The sequence below is a fragment of the Equus przewalskii genome, chromosome 2 (assembly GCF_037783145.1).
Source record: "Equus przewalskii isolate Varuska chromosome 2, EquPr2, whole genome shotgun sequence".
In the NCBI taxonomy this organism is placed as follows: Eukaryota; Metazoa; Chordata; class Mammalia; order Perissodactyla; family Equidae; genus Equus; species Equus przewalskii.
The window spans coordinates 8,235,039-8,254,652 of NC_091832.1; the positions used below are offsets into that span (position 1 = coordinate 8,235,039).

A 19,614-nucleotide genomic window follows, 5' to 3' on the forward strand; every position below is an offset into this window, starting at 1 on the left:
TTCTAATGAGGAGACTCTTGGGTTCCTGGCTAGCTTCATGATGGGGGCTGGTCACCAGAAAGACAGAGCCTTGATTAGAAGTCTGGAACTTTCAGTCCCATCCCCTTCCTCTGGGAAGGGGAGAGGGACTGGAGATTGAGTTAATGATTGATCATGCTTATGTAATGAAGCTTCCATAAAAATCCTAATGGTAGGATTTGGGGAGCTTCTGGGTTGGTGAACACCTGGAGATATGGGGAGGCTGGTATGCCTGGAGAGAGCATGGAAGCTCTGTGTCCCTTCCCACATACCTCACCCTATGCATCTCTTCCATCTGGCTGTTCCTGAGTTATATCCTTTTATAAGAAGCTGGTAATCTAGTAAGTAAAATGTTTTCCTGAGTTCTGTGAGCAGCTCTACCAAATTAGTGGAATCGAGGAGAGGGTCGTGAGAACCTCCAACTTAAAGCTGGTTGGTCACAAGCACAGATAACAACCTGGACTTGTTGTTAGTATCTGCAGTAGGAGTAGTCTTGTGGGATTGAGCCCTTAACTTGTTGGATCTGATGCTATCTCCAGGTAGATAGTGTCAGAATTGAGTTAAATTGTAGGGCACCTAGTTGGTGTCATAGAATTGATTGATGTGTGGAAAACCCTCAGATCTGGTGTCAGAAATGAAGTAGTGTTGTAGTAGAGTATTGAGAGTAGAGCAGACACACAGGAGAAAGTGATTTTTTTTCCTCATACAAGGTCAAAGGGGAAAATCCCGCAACTCATAGCTGTACAATGATGGACTCTGTCAGAACTTCTCAGTGATCCTACTCAAGGCAAAAACATGAGAGAATGATTCTGTTTTGTTCACAGCCGTTGTTTCCTCAGTACTCAGAATAGTTCCAGGTTAGTAATTATCAGATGGGTTAATGGTGGAATGAATTAATGAAATATTCAAATGAACGAATAAAATGAATGAGTGCTATGTACGTAAAACACAATGGAAAAATCATTAAGTAATAGGTGGTATGAGTCAGTTAAATTTTCTTGAAGAAAATGATTCAAATCTGGGTCTTGAGTTCCGTTAAGCAACAATAGGCATGCCTTCCTTTGTGATGGCATATTGTTTCTCACATTACATTGCAATTATTTCTGTAACCGCTTGTTCTGGGAGGAACATGTCGTGTCATCTTGTATTCCTTCCAGTGCCTAAAACGCTGCCTTGATCATATGAGGTGCTCATTGAATAAAAGAGTGAATGAATTTGGGTTGGTGGAAAGGAGAAAGGTTATTCTGTATAAAGCATCAGTATGAACGGAGGAGAGAAAGTCTGGGTTTGTTGGAAGAATTTGCTTGATAGCAAGATCAGAATTGTGAATGCTAAAATACCAAAACTTTGTGGGTCCAATACTTATTTAGGCATTTTGAAAATATTTGAAATCTGACAAACCATAGAGTCATAACTTCAAGTTGAACAAAAGTACACTAATTTAGAAAGTAATTTTTTATACTTTAAATATTTTCAAGAGATAGAAAAAAATGGATAATGGACAAAACCAAGCTCATATTGCAATAGTAATTATTATCCTAGTTCACAGTCTTTCCAAACATGTGGAATATGCAGAGTTGCCTAAATTGGTAATTCTGATTGTCTGCTAATAATATATGTGTGATTGTATATATAATGAAAATGTATTTATCACTTTTATTTTCATAAATTTTAAAATTTGATAGGTTTTCTTTTTCTGCTTGTTCATAAGTTCTTATATTTGAAATATACTTAGTATGTAGTTTCATTAATTACTGCAATCAGTAATTTGGAGATCAGCTAAGAAGGCTGCTAATAAGAATAAAGCTAATGATAATGGTATGATGTAATTGTTGAAGCCTGGAAAAATAGTGGTCTGTTAGTAACTTAATGTGTATTATATTGTTTATCATGTAACCTCATCTAATCTCTCTTTATTATTCTTTGAATACAAAGTGGAATTTTGGAGTGGATGGGAAGCAGGATTTATTGAAAGGATGCTGAGAAGCTCACACAGTTGAAGGAAAACTTGACCAACCAAGTCTTAGGAAGATCAGTAAACAGTGTTGCTCCATCAGAAACTCATCATGAGCCTGCCTCTTGAGCGCTGTTGTCAGAAGCACACAGCTTCAATCAGTCACTCATTCAAGATCCATATTCCAAGTAGAATCTGATTGGCCTAAGTTGGGTCATCATGATTAACACATTTCCACCACCACATGGGATGAGGCAAGAGTAATTCTCCAAAGGAAACACAGGATCTGTATCAAAAGAAAAGAGGGAAGGGATGATAGGCAGGTACACACCACAGATGGGTCATAATAATAGCTAATTGGGCAATGTGTACATCTGAGATTGCATTTTTCTAGCATTCTATGAAACTGAATTAAAGTAAAGTTTTAATATTCTTTTGTTAAATCAACTTTGTCAATGACTAATTTGCATACTTATACTGATTTTAAGTATATACAGCTCTATGAGTTTTCATGAATGTATACATTTTGTATCCACCTCCCTCCCATCAAGATTTCCATCATGTTAGGAAATTTGTTCTCTTTTCCAGTCAGTAACCCCCAATCCTGCTCCAGGCAACTACTAATCTGGTTTTTATTACCACACTTTAGTAGTTTTGTCTGTTCTATAACTTCGTATAAAGGGAGTCATACAGTATGCACTCTTTTGTGTTTGCCTTTGTTCACTCAACGTAATGTATATGAGATTTATCCATATTGTTGCATGTATCAGAAGTTCATTTTTATTATTGAATAACGTTTGTTTATGTGAATATGCCACAATCTGTATGTCTGTTCATTGACTGATGGACACTTTGGTTAGATTATTGTTTTGGTATTATGAATAAAGCTGCTATGAATAGTTGTGTACTCGTCTCTGGTGAACGTATGTTTTTATTTCTCTTGGTTAGATTCCTAAGAGTGGAATTGTGGGATTGTATGGTAAACGTTTAACTGTATATATAACTCTCAAACTGTTTCTAAAGTAGTTGTACCATTTTACATTCCTATGAGCAATGTATGAGAGTCCCAGTCCTCCAAATCCTCACCATCAGTTGGTGGTGTTAGTCTTTTTAATTTCAGCCATTTTACTGTTTTTGAAGTAGATTTCTTTGTGGTCCTCTTTTTAAAAATTAACTTTATTGGGAGCCAGCCCAGTGGTGTAGCAGTTAAGTTCACGTGCTTTGCTTCGGCAGCCCGGGGTTCGCCCGTTTGGATTCCAGGTGCGGACCTGTGCCCCGCTTATCAAACCATGCTGTGCCAGGTGTCCCATGTATAAAATAGAGGAGGGTGGGCACAGACATTAGCTCAGGGCCACTCTTCCTCAGCAAAATGAGGAGGATTGGTGGCGGATGTTAGCTCAGGGCTAATCTTTCTAAAAAAAAGAAAGTAACTATTGAAGGTTAAATGAACCCATTTTAAGTGTACGCTTTGATGAGTTTTGACAGATGTATGCACTCTGTAACGTCCACCAGCACAGTCATCATCCCTAAATTTCCCTGTTGTCCCTTCGCTATCATTCCCCGCTCACTCCAAGCAACCCTTGATCTGCCTTGTTTGGAGATTAAATTAGTCTTTTCTAGAGTTTCATATACATGAAATCATATACTATTTTCTCCTATGTGTCTGACTTCATTCCTCTATTGTAATATTTTCGAGATGCACTTATGTAGTTGAATGTATCTGTAGTCTGTTCCTTTTTATTGCTAAGAAGTATTCTGTTGTACCCAGACAGTGTGGTATACCCCAAGAAACATTTGCCTCTTGGGCATTTGAGTTGCTTCTGGTTATTGGGTATTATGAATAAAGCTGCTGTGAGAATTAGTATACAATTCTTTGTTTTGGGCATATGTTTTCATTTCTTTTAGATAAATACTTAAGAATAGCATTGCTAGGTTATATGTTCACTTTTATACAAAACTAACCAAACAATTTTGAAAATGATTGTGTAGTGTATGAGACTTCCTATTACTCGACATTATTGCCAAAACTTGTATCATCTGAATTGATTTTAGCCATTTTAATAGGTATGTATCTTATCATGGTTTTAATTTGCATTTCTCTGGTGGCTGCTTAATTTGAACATCTTTTTATATGCTTATTGGCCATTCATACATTTTCTTTTCAGAAGTGTCTCTTCAAATCTTTTGCTGTTTTCTTATTGACTTGTCTTATTATTAAGTTAGAAGAATTCTTTATGTATTCTGAATACAAGTCGTTTCTCAGATATATGTGTTGCTAGTGCTTTTCCCAGTTCGTGACTTACCTTTTCATTTTCTTAATGGTGTCTTTTAAAGAGCAGACATTTAAAATTTTGAAATCTAATTTATCAGTCTTTTTCTTTCATCTTTTGCCTCCCCAATGTTGTTACAGTTTTCTATTATGTTTTCTTATTATCCTCATCTGTAAAATGGGTGCAGTCTGAGAATTAAATGAATTAATATACATAATCACTTAGAGAATGTGTGGCACCTGGTAAGAACTATATACTGTTAGCTTCCCTTTTTGTTACTACAACTCCTTCACTCAGAAGTTATCATTAAGGCTTTTGGATGCTGTCTGTACATCCCTGTCTCATCTCCTGCCTTCTCAAGAAATCTCTTTGGCATTTTCTTTAGGGGTCATTCATTAAAAAAAAATTAAAAGACCAAAGCCAAGATTTGCTATATGTGTAGGAGATGATTTGTATAAGCTACTGCAGTTTTATAATGCACCAATTTACCAGTGGCTTGGTTTCCATTCATATCTGATGTTTTAAGGAGATCTACAGGAATTTTTTCCATTTCCCTTTACCAAAAGGTCTAAAGCCCACCATGAGTCTGGTCATTTTCGTCTTCTGTTAAGGCTGAAGATAAGAATATTCTTACTCTCCTATGGCCACCTCTGACCTTGGCTTTCACTATGCTTTAAACATACCTCACGTGTCTTCAAGTGGATTCTGGGAAATGACATTCCAGAGTATTGTTCATATCAAATTTTGCTAAAGAGAACTTAGAAGGTAGATTCTCATTGTAGTATATTAACTGCAGACACGTGCCACATAACGACCTTTCAGTCAATGATGGACTGTATATACGATGGTGGTCCCATAAGATTAGTACCATATAGCCTAGGTGTGTAGTAGGCTATACCATCTAGGTTTGTGCAAGTGCATTGTATGATGTTCGCACAATGATGACATCACCTAATGATGCATTTCTCAGAACGTATCCTCACTGTTAAGTGACGAATGACTGTCCATTAAAAATGTCATGGACATAATTAGCATGAAAGCAATAATAATTATGCCAGAGTGGATTTTCAAACTTCTGTAAACTTGGTCAAGGCAAGATACTTTTCTTAAAATACACTGCAGTCTGATTAATATCCACTGTAGTGGTTTGAGTCGGTCACAGAAATAGAAATGTTGTCTTTGTTCTCTGTTACTTTGGCCAAATATTCAATCAGTCCCTATCATCATTTTCCTCTTTATAGAATGAGAGATATAATATCTTCCTAGCAAAAAAACATTAGCAATGGGATAATTAGCATTTAGCAAATGATATGTGGTTCCTCTAAGTATTTAGTATCATTTCTACTGTATAATCCAGGTTTTTATCCATCTTTTTTCTAGAGGTATCCCCTCTGTCTGTGCTCTCCTGAGTCCTAGATCAGGTACCAGGCATCCTCAAAGTCTAGCTTAGTATCTGGCAATGAATAGGCATTTGGTAAGTTTGTTGAACCAAACTTTTAGTTTTACCCTTTGTGTCTTGAGTCTTTATTGTTTCCCTTTCCAATGAATTCTGTTTAAGCTCAAGAAATCACTATTCTTAAAAAAAGAAAAAGCAAACAAAAACTTACTCCAGCTGTTCTTCTCCTTGTAGTTCCTATCTTTATACTTTTCACACTGTTTCAAGAGTCAATTATACTTACCTTCTTATTTCACATGTATTTCTGAGCTTTTTAAAATCTAGCTCTTACTAAAATTGTTTTCACATATTTTTAATAATCTCTTCTCAGGCCTCATATATTAGACTATTTTCATTTTTCCATTTTATCTAATCCCTCCTTGTAGTCCCTTCTTTGCTCCCTCTATGACACATTCCTGACCTTTTGCCTCCTAGCACGTCCATTTTTGTTGTTTTGTTTTTGTTTCTCTTCTCTTTTTCTTATACATGTGAATTCCCCAAGATTCTATTTTTGTCCCACTTCTCTTTGTCAAAGAAGAAAACTTAGGGAGAGAATGAAAATATTTTGGGGCTTCATTTATTTGCCTTTAAACAGATGTTGTTTCACTTAACGTAGCTTTGACTTTTTAAATTACATTTTTTCTCCATTTGGATATTACCTGAACTTCTCATAGTAAAATTAATTGTTGAATATATTTTTGTCCCTGCAAGAAGGCAAGCTGTGTTATGTCCATCAGTATATCTCCGTTGCCTAGCACAGAGCTTGGTACATAGTTGGCAAGTAATACATATTTGTTAAGTGAACAAGTAATATCCTACTATCACCTCAAAGTTAACATGTTCAAAATTGAACTCATCTGAGATTTTCTTTTGCTTCTATATCTACCGATTGTTTGGTGTCCAGATTAAATGCTTCTTTTTCTGAAACTTTCCTTAATCCTCACAGACAAAAATTCTCTCCCTGTTCTATATTCCTTTAGCAAATTATACTTTTACTGTACCTTCATTCTGGATTACATTTTACTTATTTATGTGCAAAGTTTATGTATATAACGTTGAGGTCAGGGATTATCTTCCTACCCCAAAACAAATATATTGTTTAAAATGATCTGAGATCTTGGAAGAGGAAAAGGATTGAAGGTAGAGATGTGTGACTGTTCCTTCTGCATAGTATTGTCCCCTCTCCCATCTTGCTACTTTTCACTTATCCTTCAGTCATAGTTGGGACGTTATTTCATCCAGGAAGCTTTCTCTGAACCTTAATGAAGTCTTGAATATGTGGCTTTTCTTTGTACTCCTCTAGCATCATTCACTTAACAAATAATTATTGAGTGCCTTTTATGTACTGGCACTGCGCTTGGCAACGGGGATAAAGTGGTGAACAAAATTGATATTGTCTTTTCCATGATGGAGCCTACAGTCTAGTGAGCAAGGCAGACATAAACCAAGTAATCACCCAATAAGTAATTATCAGATGCTTTGAAGGAAAAGTATAGGATTCTTTGTGAGAGCAAACCTACTTAGATGGGGGATTGATCAGAGAAGAGTTTTTTGAAAAAGTGTATCTCACAGAAACCTCAATTATGATGATTAAGATTTGGCCATACAAAGAATGGGGAAAGGGCATTCCAAACAGATAGAGTATCTCCAAAGGCCCTAGGAAATAGAAGAACTTGATGCCTTTGAGGAACAAAAAGGCAGGCCCATTTTGGCTGAAATATAGTACTAGGTCATTATACAGATGAGGAAACTGAGGCTCGAGGAGGTTGAATGAATACAGAATATATTAAGGATCAGATTAGTAAATGGGAGAGTCTAGATTCAAACTTGGGACTTTATAAATCTTTAGTGTTCTTTCCGTTATACCTTGGCATTCCCTAGTGAAAATTTGAACAAAATCTTTCCAAACTCTGGTATTTTGTTTCTTTTCCAACATCACAGAACATTCTCATACCATTTTCTATTTTTTAGCAAAGGAGATATTTGTATGTGGAACCATTCCTGTCAACACAAAAGGGGTAGTTGACCTGGCGCACTAGGCAGAGATGCTTCCATTGAATTTGTGGCTTTGAAAACTGATGTTAGCATTTCCTTGACTCAAAGGATTTATGAGCCTCCAGAGTTGTCAGGGTTCTATGGTATCCACTGTCTATATTAATCTGTGTATTTCTTTGTTTTTTTGTTTTGCCAGTGGAACATTACAACTCTCAAAATTCATAGCAAGCATCTTACATTCTACTTTATTTCTGTTCAACAGTCTAACATTGTAAACTTGACCCACCTCTGGCAAATATTCAAGTTAATGTTTCACAAAATACACAAACTCCTTTTGGCAATTGATTTGCAGGCAACTGATAAAACATGGAAGTGTTAGCTTTTTTTTTCCTTTTTCATTTTGTTGTGGACGTTGATGGGGAAGGGGAGGTAAGAAGTTGTTGTGGTGCAGGGGCAAAGTTGAAAAGGTCGTTTTTTTCCTCTAGAGAATCTTCATTATTACTCTGCAGTGAACTGCTCACAATCCAGGATGTAATAGCCTGCTTGCTTAGTAGTCTTCAAAAATGTGCATATGATGTCACACGTTGCTATGTTCTGAGTAAATGGTGACTTGTTAACGTAAAGTTCAATTTCAGGAATGTTTTGTATCAGGAAACTTCCCCTGTGATGCTCCTGCCTCCTTTTGTAACCTGATATAATCATGGTGCTGTGTTTATCAAAGAACTTTTGCCCCTACATTTTTTCCTTCTGAATGTTCTTTTCATTAAGAATAATGATTATAACATGAAAGAAGGAATTTAATTCCTGAACTAGTTTTTAATTCTTATTGGAGTTTTTCATTTGTGATTTTCTATCTTACTCCTCTCAATGTGAGGAAGGAAATAATGTTAAAAAGTTTGCTTTAAGGTACTGATTTTACTTATTCTGACATCCTTAAGCATTGGTTTTGTGGGTGTTTTGCTTGAATGAAGACTGCGGAATTAAATTACTTTTTATGACTCAAGATTTGGGAAATATTATATGCCAAATGCATGTTTTTAAAATTTTCTAAAATACAGTTTTATTATAGGTAGTAGAGAAACGTTTAATAGAAAATATTTTGTATCATTAAGAAAACAATTAGTATTATGTTTAAATTTTCAAAGTATACTTATTACCCTTTACGGTGTCCCCGCCCCTGCCTCCCCCCAGCAGTTTTCTGTTACTTTAAATGATCATCTGTTTTTTTGTTTGCAGGCAGCTATCAATGGTGTAATACCCCAGGAAAATGGCATTCTACAAAGGTATGTTATAAAGTGCTTAATGGTAAGATGGGGATTTAGCAAAGCAAAAAAAGACAATTATTAATTTTTTCTTTTAATTTTTGATAGAGCATTTGATCTTTGGTCTATAAGTTCATTAATATAGTTACTGTTCTTTCAGACATGTTAATTATATTAATGTCTTAAAGTCTCCATCCAACTTTTAACTGTATAGTGTTATTTCAGATTGGGTGCTACCATTTTTAAAGGTGGTTTTATTTTAAGAAAGCTTTTTACGGTCGTCTTTTAATTCATAAGACAGAAGGAACCGAATCTTTAAACTGTTAGTAGTGAGAAAATGAGATGTGGCTCAGTAGCCCGAGAGCTAATCTAACTATCCAGACTTTATCTCCAACCTGACTACATTCTTTTTTTCCCTCCCTTTTGTTTTTTAAATTAAGTATATGATAACTTGGCAAATTTGAGTAAGTCCTTAATATTGAAACTTCCCAGAGCACGGAACTATTTTACCTGAAGAATCCAATGTTAACATGTGGAATGGTCTGTGTGGTTTTGTGTCATTGCCAGAAGGTAAAATTGGAAGATGGTGCCAAGAGAGCTACGATAGTTACAAAATAATTCCTTAAATTAAAAATAAATTTATAACTTTTCTGTCCTTAAAATTGGACACTGGTTCTGGATTAAAAGAGCACACTATAAAGTCATAGGAGGTAAAACTATTTGTCCTTCCAACTGTAGTTTAGTTACTTGACTTTTTCCCCCCTCCCCTCTCAATTCAAATTTTGGCTTGAATTTTGGTGGCTGAGATTTCTAAGTCACTGAAGCATGATCTGCTAAGTGCGGATGAAACAAACAGAAACAGCAGAGTAAGAATGAGGTTGTTTTGGAGAGGAAGAAAAATTACTGTTGCAAAAACATAAAAAATTGCAAAATGTGCTGTACTTTATAGGAAACTGTGTATATTTAGAAAGGAAGCAGAATTTTATTTGGTACCTGTACCATCCTTAATGATTAACAGTTTTTAGGTGAAAGCAATGATAAACAGACCTATTCTCCACCCTTTTTTCTAAACTGTCAGCAAGAGTTTCATTCAGAGTAAGTGTGGCTGATTTCCAGAGTCTGTACCAAATTTTTGTGGTGGTGTTTGTTTTTTTCATTCAAAAGCGTTCAATTCTATTGCAACCCTTGTCTAGAAAGCAAACCAGATGATTACAGGAGCTTCCTTCATGATCATTTTTTTCTTGGTTTAAAAAGTTTTAGACTGCTAAATATGGCTCCAGTTTTATTCTTGAGTAAATGTTATTCCACTTTTTGTGCCAAAATTTTTGCTCGCTAAACCCTTGTGGATTCAGCTGCTAGGTTCTGAGTACATATTGGATATATCTTACAATTAATAGTATTTGCTCTGAGTGAATTCTAGAAATTCTCTCATCCTTGGAAACATCCCATCTCTCCTGTCACAGATGATACTTTTTGCTTAATACATTTTATAACTAGAAATTCAGCACTGAATTGATTTCTCATAAGGTTACTTTAGTATTTTGGGTTTATCCTTCATCAGAATGGGTTTTGGTTTATTTTATTTGCTTAAGTTAAAGAAATGAATAATATATCTACAGAAGAAAGTCAGTTGTATCTAGTAATAGTCTTCAATCGTTTTCCTTCCTCACTTTGGTGTTTAGCTTTGAAATCACTGTGGATTTGACATAACTGAAAACTCCTCTTTTATGTCTGCTGACCAGAGGAAAATGAAAGAGGGCTTTTTGTACTTTGTTGTAGGCTTAACACTGAAAGTGGAAGACAATAGTAGGAATTGTGTATGTAGGCAGTTAAAAGGATGTTCGTTTTGTGTTTGGTTTCTGTAGTAAAGTTGAATACAGTCTGTGAATTCAACTGACTCTCAATTTGTCAGTTTATACCTTAACAGAGAAAAGAGTTGCCAAAAAGAATCTTTTAAAAATATGAATCATTTTTGGAATGAGAAGAGCCCAATCCCTTTGCGTTTTAGCTTTTCTTGAAATCAGATTTTAGCATGACTTCAAAAGTAAGAATATAGTTTTAAATACACCCACTAAGTTCAAGGCAAAGAAACTAACATTTTTTTAATGTGTAAGGCACTGTGCTGGGTAGTTGACATAGTTTTCCTTACTCAATACTCGTTACAACCCTTAAGAGATAAATGTTCATATTTCATAGATGAGGAAACTCCACATTAGAGAGTTTACATAGACTCGCCCAAGGTCACAAGTGTAGTAGGTGGTGGAGTCTGGTTTGTCTCGTTTTGAAAGTCATGCTCTTTCTTTTATACCACTCTGTTCTCTTCAAGGTCAGTAAGCCAGGCATGTCACAACTTTTGTTTTAATACTTTTTTCTTTAGATAAAGGAGGTGAAATTTAATATGTGTATATAACCTCCTTCTCCCACAGTTTTGTTTTTACACTTATTATTTTAGTTGTAAGTGAGTAAAGGCAGATATTATTATCCCTCATTTTACAGGTAGAAAGAATAAGGCCTGAAGTCACTTGGCTCGGATTATACAGCATGATGTTGATGGAGTCAGGCGTATAAGCAAGTCCTCTGCCTCATCCTCCAAACCTTATTTCACTAGACAATATATTGCTAATACAACATATTTATAAAGTGTGTAACTTATGCAGTCATAAACGTAAACCATTCATTCAGTCATAAACATCTAGTGTGTGCATGTATTTTTACTATATCTTAGTATAATATTTTATTTATTCAGCATATTGTCCAGAGCCTTTTTAAAAATTATTTTTGGAGATAGTTATTGTTAGAAAGAAGTGTTAATGAATTGCTTGTATCAGTAGAGAGCAGATTCTATGTTTTCTAAAAATTTTATGAATTAATAGTATAATTTTAGTCATTGACTAAGGGGTGGTATTTATCAGACATTTATTTTATGACCCAGACAGATGTACTATATGTTTCTTTGTCCATTGTTTAATTCATTGAGGAAACCTAGAGAAGACAAAGCTTGTTTTCAAACCTTGACCATTATGCTTTCAGAATGTATAAATGCTGGTTTTCTGATTTAGAAGATAGCCGTTTTGGCTGATTAGTTTTTATTTATTGTCTTCTGTGATGCCCATATTAAAAATCTGCTTTTTTCTAAAGATAAATTTATCTTTAAAACACGTGTTGTTTTTTTAACCTAAAGATTTTACCATGGGATGGACGTTTAAAAATTGAAATAAACAAGTGCAGAGTTTGTTTACTTTGCTTTGTTCACTGCCTTCCAAGGACCTGTGTGGTTTGTAAAGGAAAGTTGAGTAAGGATAAAAACACTCCTGTATAGAACTAAAGTAGATTTCTCCATAGAGTTTCCCTTCCCAATCAGTGTCTTTTTCTGTTGTTGAATTATTGATTAACTAGAAAAAAATAGTGATAAGGTCATATTATATGATGGCAGTCTTCATAGATGAAAAATCTTAAAAATAGTTTTTTTGGTTAACAATACTGGATGCCTTTGCAGTCTTTGGATGTCATTGAACGTTAGTCAGAACTGATAGGACCATTCATCAACTGGTAGTCTCTCTTTGTCTAATTTTTTTGGGATGCTTGTGAAAAACTATAATGTAATTTCGTTGTTTTTTATTGATCCTGAAATAGAGTAATTATAGCCAATAAGAAAATTTTCAAGTGATAACTTGAAAAAAAATTTTCTTTGTGGCTGACAGACATACCAAAAAGCTTGCTCTGATTAGAAGTGTTAAACTGTCTCCTAGTGTTAGAGTTAAGAAAAGAAAAAAAAAGCACGCTAAGAATTTTGAAGACAGGGAATTTCATATAGGCAATCAGAGACACAGATGTGGAGCATGTTGAGAGTAAAATCCAGATATAATGACTGCAGGAAACATCTGGACCACCAGTCTCAGGTGGAAGGGCACGAGGGAGCCTAGGGGGTGAGCAGACTTATAGCAGCAGCATCCTCTGAGAAGATGGGCAGAGCCTGGACTGTGTGGACCAGGTCCAAGGCACGCCATTTCAGGAGGCCTGCTTCAGGACCAGCCTGCCCAGGAGAACCCCCTGCTGACCACCGAAAAGCACAGTGACTGCTAATACTAGAAGAAAAAAGGGAGAGGTTGGGAGAGGTTTAGGTTAATACAAGTTTGATTCTCAGAGGAAAACCCTAGGAACATGGCCCCAGACATATGAGAAAGAAGTCCTCTCAGCTGATACTGGTACCTCTGACAGAAGGCAGAGACTTGTTTTGAAGTATCAAAAGAAGCTAGAAGCTTGCACTAAAGGGTGGTGCTGAAACAAAGTGGGTGCCATTGTTACAGTGATGTCATTGCTAGGGTAATGTTGATAGGATCAGTGTGCAAATTGAAAAAGAAAATTTTTTGTCTGTGCATGCACATGTGTACTGCTGCAGTGCTTGTTTCTGTTACTGGTCATAAGGCCATGGTTGATATTTACCTGTTTATTCCACTATTTATTCTATATTCCCTCTGCCAGTGCTTCAGATAGTCAAGGTTCTTTACCTCTTGGGATATCTCAAATGTTCATTCTGTAAGAGTTGGAATCCTCAGTGGACCTGCCCTTTTTTTTTTATTGGTTGTAGTTTTCCATTAACCTTATTATTGGACATGCCCCAGAAAATAATCCATTGTGTAGCAGAAACCCAATTTTTTCCTTGGTAATCAGGACCAGTCACTTCAGTTAGTACCTCCACCTTTGCTAGTTGATTCAGTAGCATGAGGAATACAAAATGACTGAGTGGCATTCTCAAGTTCTAATTCAGTGGACAGATTGTGGAAACATTACATCTCTGGGACCTATGATCTCTGAACCACCAGATCCAAAAATTGCAGGAAGCAAAAATTCAATAAGTTATTAGGCGTAATAAGAGGAACCACTACCACCACTTATTCCCATACCTGTGTTTTCTTGCAATATATGAAGTGTCACTGTGTTTTGGCCGCTGATATAAAGCATATACCACATCCTTTAAGGTGGATCTCCAAGCTTTGAGGGTGTTGTCTTCCAACCTGTGCCTAACTGTCTTCAGCAGGCCATTCCACTGTTCTGTCATGCTAACTGTTTCTGGGTAGTAGTATACACAAATGATGCCAGTGTTGTACTTCTTTTGCTGTGAAATGAGTTTCTTGGTTAGAACCAGTGTTGTGTGGGAAGCCATAGATCAATAAGGCATTCCCTAAATCCATCAATGATGGTGCTGGAGGAAGGACTGCTGTCAGGGAAGTCAATATCGTATCCAAAAAAGTGTCTTTTTAAGTGAGAACAGATCGTTGCCCTCTTCATAATAGAAGCTGTCCCTTACCAGATTCCGGAGGAATGGTGCCATATTGGAGGCTCAGTAGTAGACTCTGTTGTTTTCAGTTTAGGCACTCAGTAGTTTCCCTAGCCAGATTCAGACTTGATGAGGGGAAATTGATGTTGTTGTGCCTATGCCTAACCCCCTTCCCTATTGGTGTGGACACATTGTCCCTTACTGCACTGAGTAGCTCTGGAGTAGCAAGGGAAGAAAGCTGACTGACATCAACAGAACAATGTCATCTTATCCACGTTGAGAGCCTTTTTGTTCAGTGGATAGCCTATAGGCAGCATTCACCTTGGAAACACATATGTCCATTCAGAAAGATCCATTTCCATATCTCTTCCCTAGACTTCTCTGTCACCCAGTTTTCCTTTTATTCTTTCCAAGTCCTGATCAGCTGGCCAACCCATTAACTATTGCCCATGCTTCAATGTAGATTTGTACCTCAGGCTCTCCTTCTAAATGAAGTAGTCAACCTGTGGTACAACCTTAAGTTCTCCCCACTGAGAGGCTTTTCTTTCACTACTGTCTTTCAGGTATGTCTTTGATTAGGGCTGTAATGTTTCAGCAGTCTATTTTTGGTTGGTGCCAGCATGTTATACATAATCATTTTTTACTTTCCCAGTCTGACTTTTTCTTCCTCACTTAGCTTGGTTATCTCTTATGTATTGATGGGAAGTGCAAGATAACAGCAACTGACCTTTTGCTGTGACATGCTTCTGACTACTGGACCCCAGAAAATTTGCCGAAGTGACAGGTGCCTGCATTTTTGTGGTGCATATCGTCTAATCTCTAGCGTGCATGTGTCTTACCAAAGCATCCAAGTACTTAAGACTTTTGCTCTTAAGGACTAGTGTACCTTGTCATCAGTAATGTTGTTTTGTGAAATGTTTAGGTGATCAAGATTTCTCCAGACTAGATTATTATGACAGAGAGCAGAAGAGTTGACATAATCCTCAGGAAAAGACATTGAAGGTATATTGTTGACCCTACTGTGTGAAAGCAAAATCCTTGTTGTGGTGCTTACAAATTAAAGAAAAAAATCTATGTGCAAGATCAATTGCTTTTTCTATTGTCCCTTTCTATGTAATAACCCTAACTCCATGGATCAGGAAGCCAATATGGAATGTATACCTGTTATTGAGTGTGTTTCTCCCAATTATATATTCAGGATCTGGGGGAAAAACTGCAGCGTAGGTTGACAGATTCTTTGAACCTAGTGTGAGTGGATTTGGGCGAAAACTTCATCTACCACTGTAGTCTTCCACTTTTATATCCCCAGGAATTAGTATAACTTTAGAGTTAGCATCTAGTAATCCCCTAAAGATCCAAATATTTTCCTTTTATCAATACAAAAATGCTCTAGTAAGTGGCTACAGGTCTCTTAGGGGAAGTCTTAGAGGAGAATTTACAATATATACATGTGGCTCTGTTGCATTGTCTTTGAGGGGACTAGGGACTTTATGTCTGTGAATCAACTTGTGTTTGGAAACTTGGTGTGGCTGTGACTCTGCATTGTGGTTATGGAAGTCAGGATTTAGGCTGCCAGGTCTAGGATTTCTACTGTTTATAGATCAAGTAGTATTTTAGTCAACTGACTTTTAATTTTTTTCCTTAGAAATACCATGTTCAATTAAGCACTATTAAAGATCTCTGCAGATCGAAATCTTCTGATTGCCACTTTTTGTCCAGGCTGTTCATTAACATAATTGCTCCCATTTTTTTCTTGTTAAATTCTGCCTTTTGACCTCTGTACTCTGGGATCTCATCATGTCCATTAGGGAGTCTTTTTCAGTGGTGACATCTCCCCATGTCATTCCTAACTCATGGAAGATAGCCACTGCAGAGTTTTTCAAGAATGCAGATTCTTTTACTACTATATTTCTCAGTGCTTTAGTGCAGTGTCCCCTGGGGCCTCATGGATGCTGTAGTAGGAGGAGGTGTGTATACTCAGGTTGTATGTGGTAAATCCACTCGAGCATACCTGTTTTTCTCAGCACATGGATTTCTTCTATGTTTTGCCAGGAAAGTTCAGGGATTTCATCCTTGTTAAATGTAGACTCCTTTGGGACTTAAGTTTCATTCAGTCAACAAGCAAATGATTAGAGGTACTTATAGCTGCTTAAGCAAACATGTTATATTTGGCTCTATCCAACCTCTTTAGGTTAAACTCACTTCAAGTTTATTTCCATACCTATTCCCTAGGTTTTTGCTGATATAATTTATCAAAATCTTATAATTAGTTTTGTATATAAACTGTCTTCTCTCAGTTAAGACATTGTACGTGTCTTCTTGGAGCATACCTAGATCTGATTTTGGAGACAATAAGGAGTGTTGGGGACAGGTTTTGAGAATAAGCATTCCCTTTCAAGGTAATTGTCTCAGGTGAGAGTATTAAATCTTCGAGCAAGAGGAGGCTGACCTTCTCAGTCCGGGGGGAGGAGCTATTTCTGCTTACGAAAGAGGCTCAGAGAGAGACTCCAGGTGTTCAAGATTTTAATCTTCATTTGAGTCCACTTAGGTATCCTTCTTCTGCACCTTAGGTCCCACCCTCAGCAAGACAGTGTCTTAACTTTCACAAAAGAGACTTCAAAAGTATATATATTCAACTTTCATTGTAATTCTGCAAGCTGCAAAGTTAAATTTTGGGTCTAATTCTTAGCAGGATAATACCTGTGGTTACAAAAATAAGAAACTCTTTTTAAAGGGCCACTTCAAAAGCTCTGTAGCTTTCTTTCTCTTCCTCCCTCCCTCCCTCCCTCCCTCTATTTGAGAAGAATTAGCCCTGAGCTAACATCTGTTGCTAGTCCTCCTCCTTTTGCTGAGGAGGATTGGCCCTCAGCTAACATCTGTGCCCATCTTCCTCTATTTTATATGTGGGACGCCTGCCACAGAATGGCTTGATAAGCTGTGCGTGGGTCCGTGCCCAGGATCCAAACTGGTGAACCCCAGGCCACTGAAGTGGAGCACGCTAACTTAACTGCTATGTCACCAGGCTGGCCCCAAAAGCTCTGTAGCTTTCTTATCCTGGATTGAACTGAAAGTTAAAAACCCTCAGTGTGTCATTTTCTTTTGTAAGTTCTCCATTAGAATCGGAAGCAGCTAGCCCATAGTCCTTGTTGTCATCATTATCACCATAATGGTCAAGTCAAACAGCTGTTTGGTCCCTTTAGGCACTTGTTTCAATAGGCATGTGATCATAATTGACTACAAGTGATAATTTAATTAATCATTATGCTAATACATGGCTTAGATCAGTAGTATCCCATTTTCCATTGGCAAGGAGCTCAGCAGTGCATTGAAGGTCAAGGACATAATCGAGCTAATTCCTGAATCCTGTTTCCTGGGACGTCCATTATCAAGAAAATGAAACCACACAAGGGTATTTCATCAGAGGGAATTTAATGTAGGATTGGTTACACAAGTATGGAAGACTGAAAGAGCAAAAAGGTAAAACTGAAGTAACCTTGATATAATAACTTCTTCAGGAAGTTACCACTCTTAGGTCTAGGGAACAAAGGGATTAACAGAACTTTGAAGCTCAGAGAGGCCACTTGGAGCTGAGGATCAGACTTCTGTGGAATGCATACTGTCCAGCTGCTACTGGTATCTCTGGGTATGTCAAGAAACTGGTTTAATAATGAAGCTGGTTATAGGCTGAAAAAAGCAGAAACTGAAAGCTAGAGGGTGATGCTGATGGAAATTCATGCAAGCAGAAGGAAGTCTTTACTCCTGTCCTCCTAACTACTAATCTCTTTCTGGGATCCCCTAATGGCAACATCTATCAGGAAACCATATGCCAAAGGAAAAACATAATTTTGCAGAATCCTAGCCCCAGCATCACAGAATAGACTATAGAAGGGTGTATTTGGAGTTAAGAAAACAGTAAGTCAGTGACCAGCCTCCTAACTTTAGCTATTTTTTTAAGTATGGAGAAGTTGTGACAAAATTTAGAGATGTGAAGTATCATTGCCCAGATTCTGTTCATAGCTACTTAGGAGCTCACTCTGAATTCCAATAGTGATGTTCTTTCCTGCTTTGGACATTTTCTCTGTTCCCATGTCTTCCTTCCGAGATTACTTTTCTTGAATCTAACAACTGCGAGAAAGGGTAGGTTTTTGTCTTTGGATCAGTGATTGCTAGAGTATCTGAACTCTGGTGAGATCTAAGCTAGTCACTTTCAGACTTTTTTGACTATGACCTATAATGAGAAATCCTTGGAATCCGAAACACACGTATACAAAAATGTACTAGAATCAAAAGTTTTGTGAAACAATATGTGGTCCTAACTATTAAGTGACATACACTGATAATTTGAATTCTATTCTATTCTTTAAAAGACTGATCACAACTCGTTAAATCAATTATGTAATTTATGATTTGATAAACACTGATCAAAGCAATAGTGTGAAGTAAATATAAATACTTTCTCCTGCTCAATTGTATGAACAGTGCTTAATTTGCCATGTCTTTTCAATCTTGTTGTTTCTGTTCAGGTTCCCAGTCCATTGTTTATCCTTAAATTCAGGAAGAAAAGATGTTTTTGAACTGAGCTTGTAGTTCTCGTGGGTGGAAGATATACACAAAAATGATGTTTCAGTGGAAGCATTCCTCATGTTCCCTCCCTCTCTACTTCTCCCAGTGAAGGAAAAAAGTGACAATCTGTATGGTATATTAAGTCAGAGAAAAACCAAATTATTTAATAATTATTCCTTTATCCATTAGTTTGTCAAATATTTGAGTACCTTCTATGGATAAAATCTTGAGCTCAGTGCAGAGGATATAGCTGTTAAAAACACAAATATGAGCTTTGTCCTTGTGGAACTTATATGCTAGTGGGGAACTTAAGTGTCAAATGATTAATTATACCACTAAATAAATAATTATTGATAGTGGCAAGGAATTAGAACTAGTCTGAGGTAGTAAAACATGCTCTGAGTTGAAAAACATCCAATCTGAGATATAAAGGATAAATATAGTTAGCTAGAGCAAAGACGGACTTTTCGGATGGGATGGGAAGGAAAGAATATTCTTAGAAGTAGTTTATGTTCCCCCATGAAATGAGAAGGATCAAGGTGAGACAGAAGAAATGAAAGGCTGTTGTGGCTATTAGCATAGAGAGATGGAGATAGCATAGCACAAGGTAAGGATGGGAAGACAGGATTAAGATCATACAGGGCCTAGTATGCCACTTTATTTATACGAAGAGCAGAGTATTGAAGTATTGGATCAATTGGAGTATTGAAGAAAATGATATGAAGATATTTCTGTCTTTAATTTCACTCTAGTGGTGGAATGGAATGAAATGCAGGAAAGCAACGGCACGCATGGCAAGATTAGTTAGGAGGCTGTTGCATTAGTCCATACAAGAGGTG

At 36.7% G+C, this 19,614-nt stretch overlaps 1 protein-coding gene across 7 annotated transcripts in view; it reads left to right on the top strand.

Annotated features, from left to right (window-relative positions):
* The window catches only part of FAF1 (Fas associated factor 1), a 473,410-nt gene that overhangs the window by 139,690 nt on the left and 314,106 nt on the right, over positions 1 to 19,614 (top strand). For all 7 annotated transcript variants that reach the window (XM_070609689.1, XM_070609691.1, XM_070609693.1 and 4 more), the window contains one exon: positions 8,909 to 8,955. In XM_070609689.1, the coding sequence (XP_070465790.1) occupies positions 8,909 to 8,955 (47 nt within the window). The remainder of the gene's footprint in view (positions 1 to 8,908; positions 8,956 to 19,614) is intronic.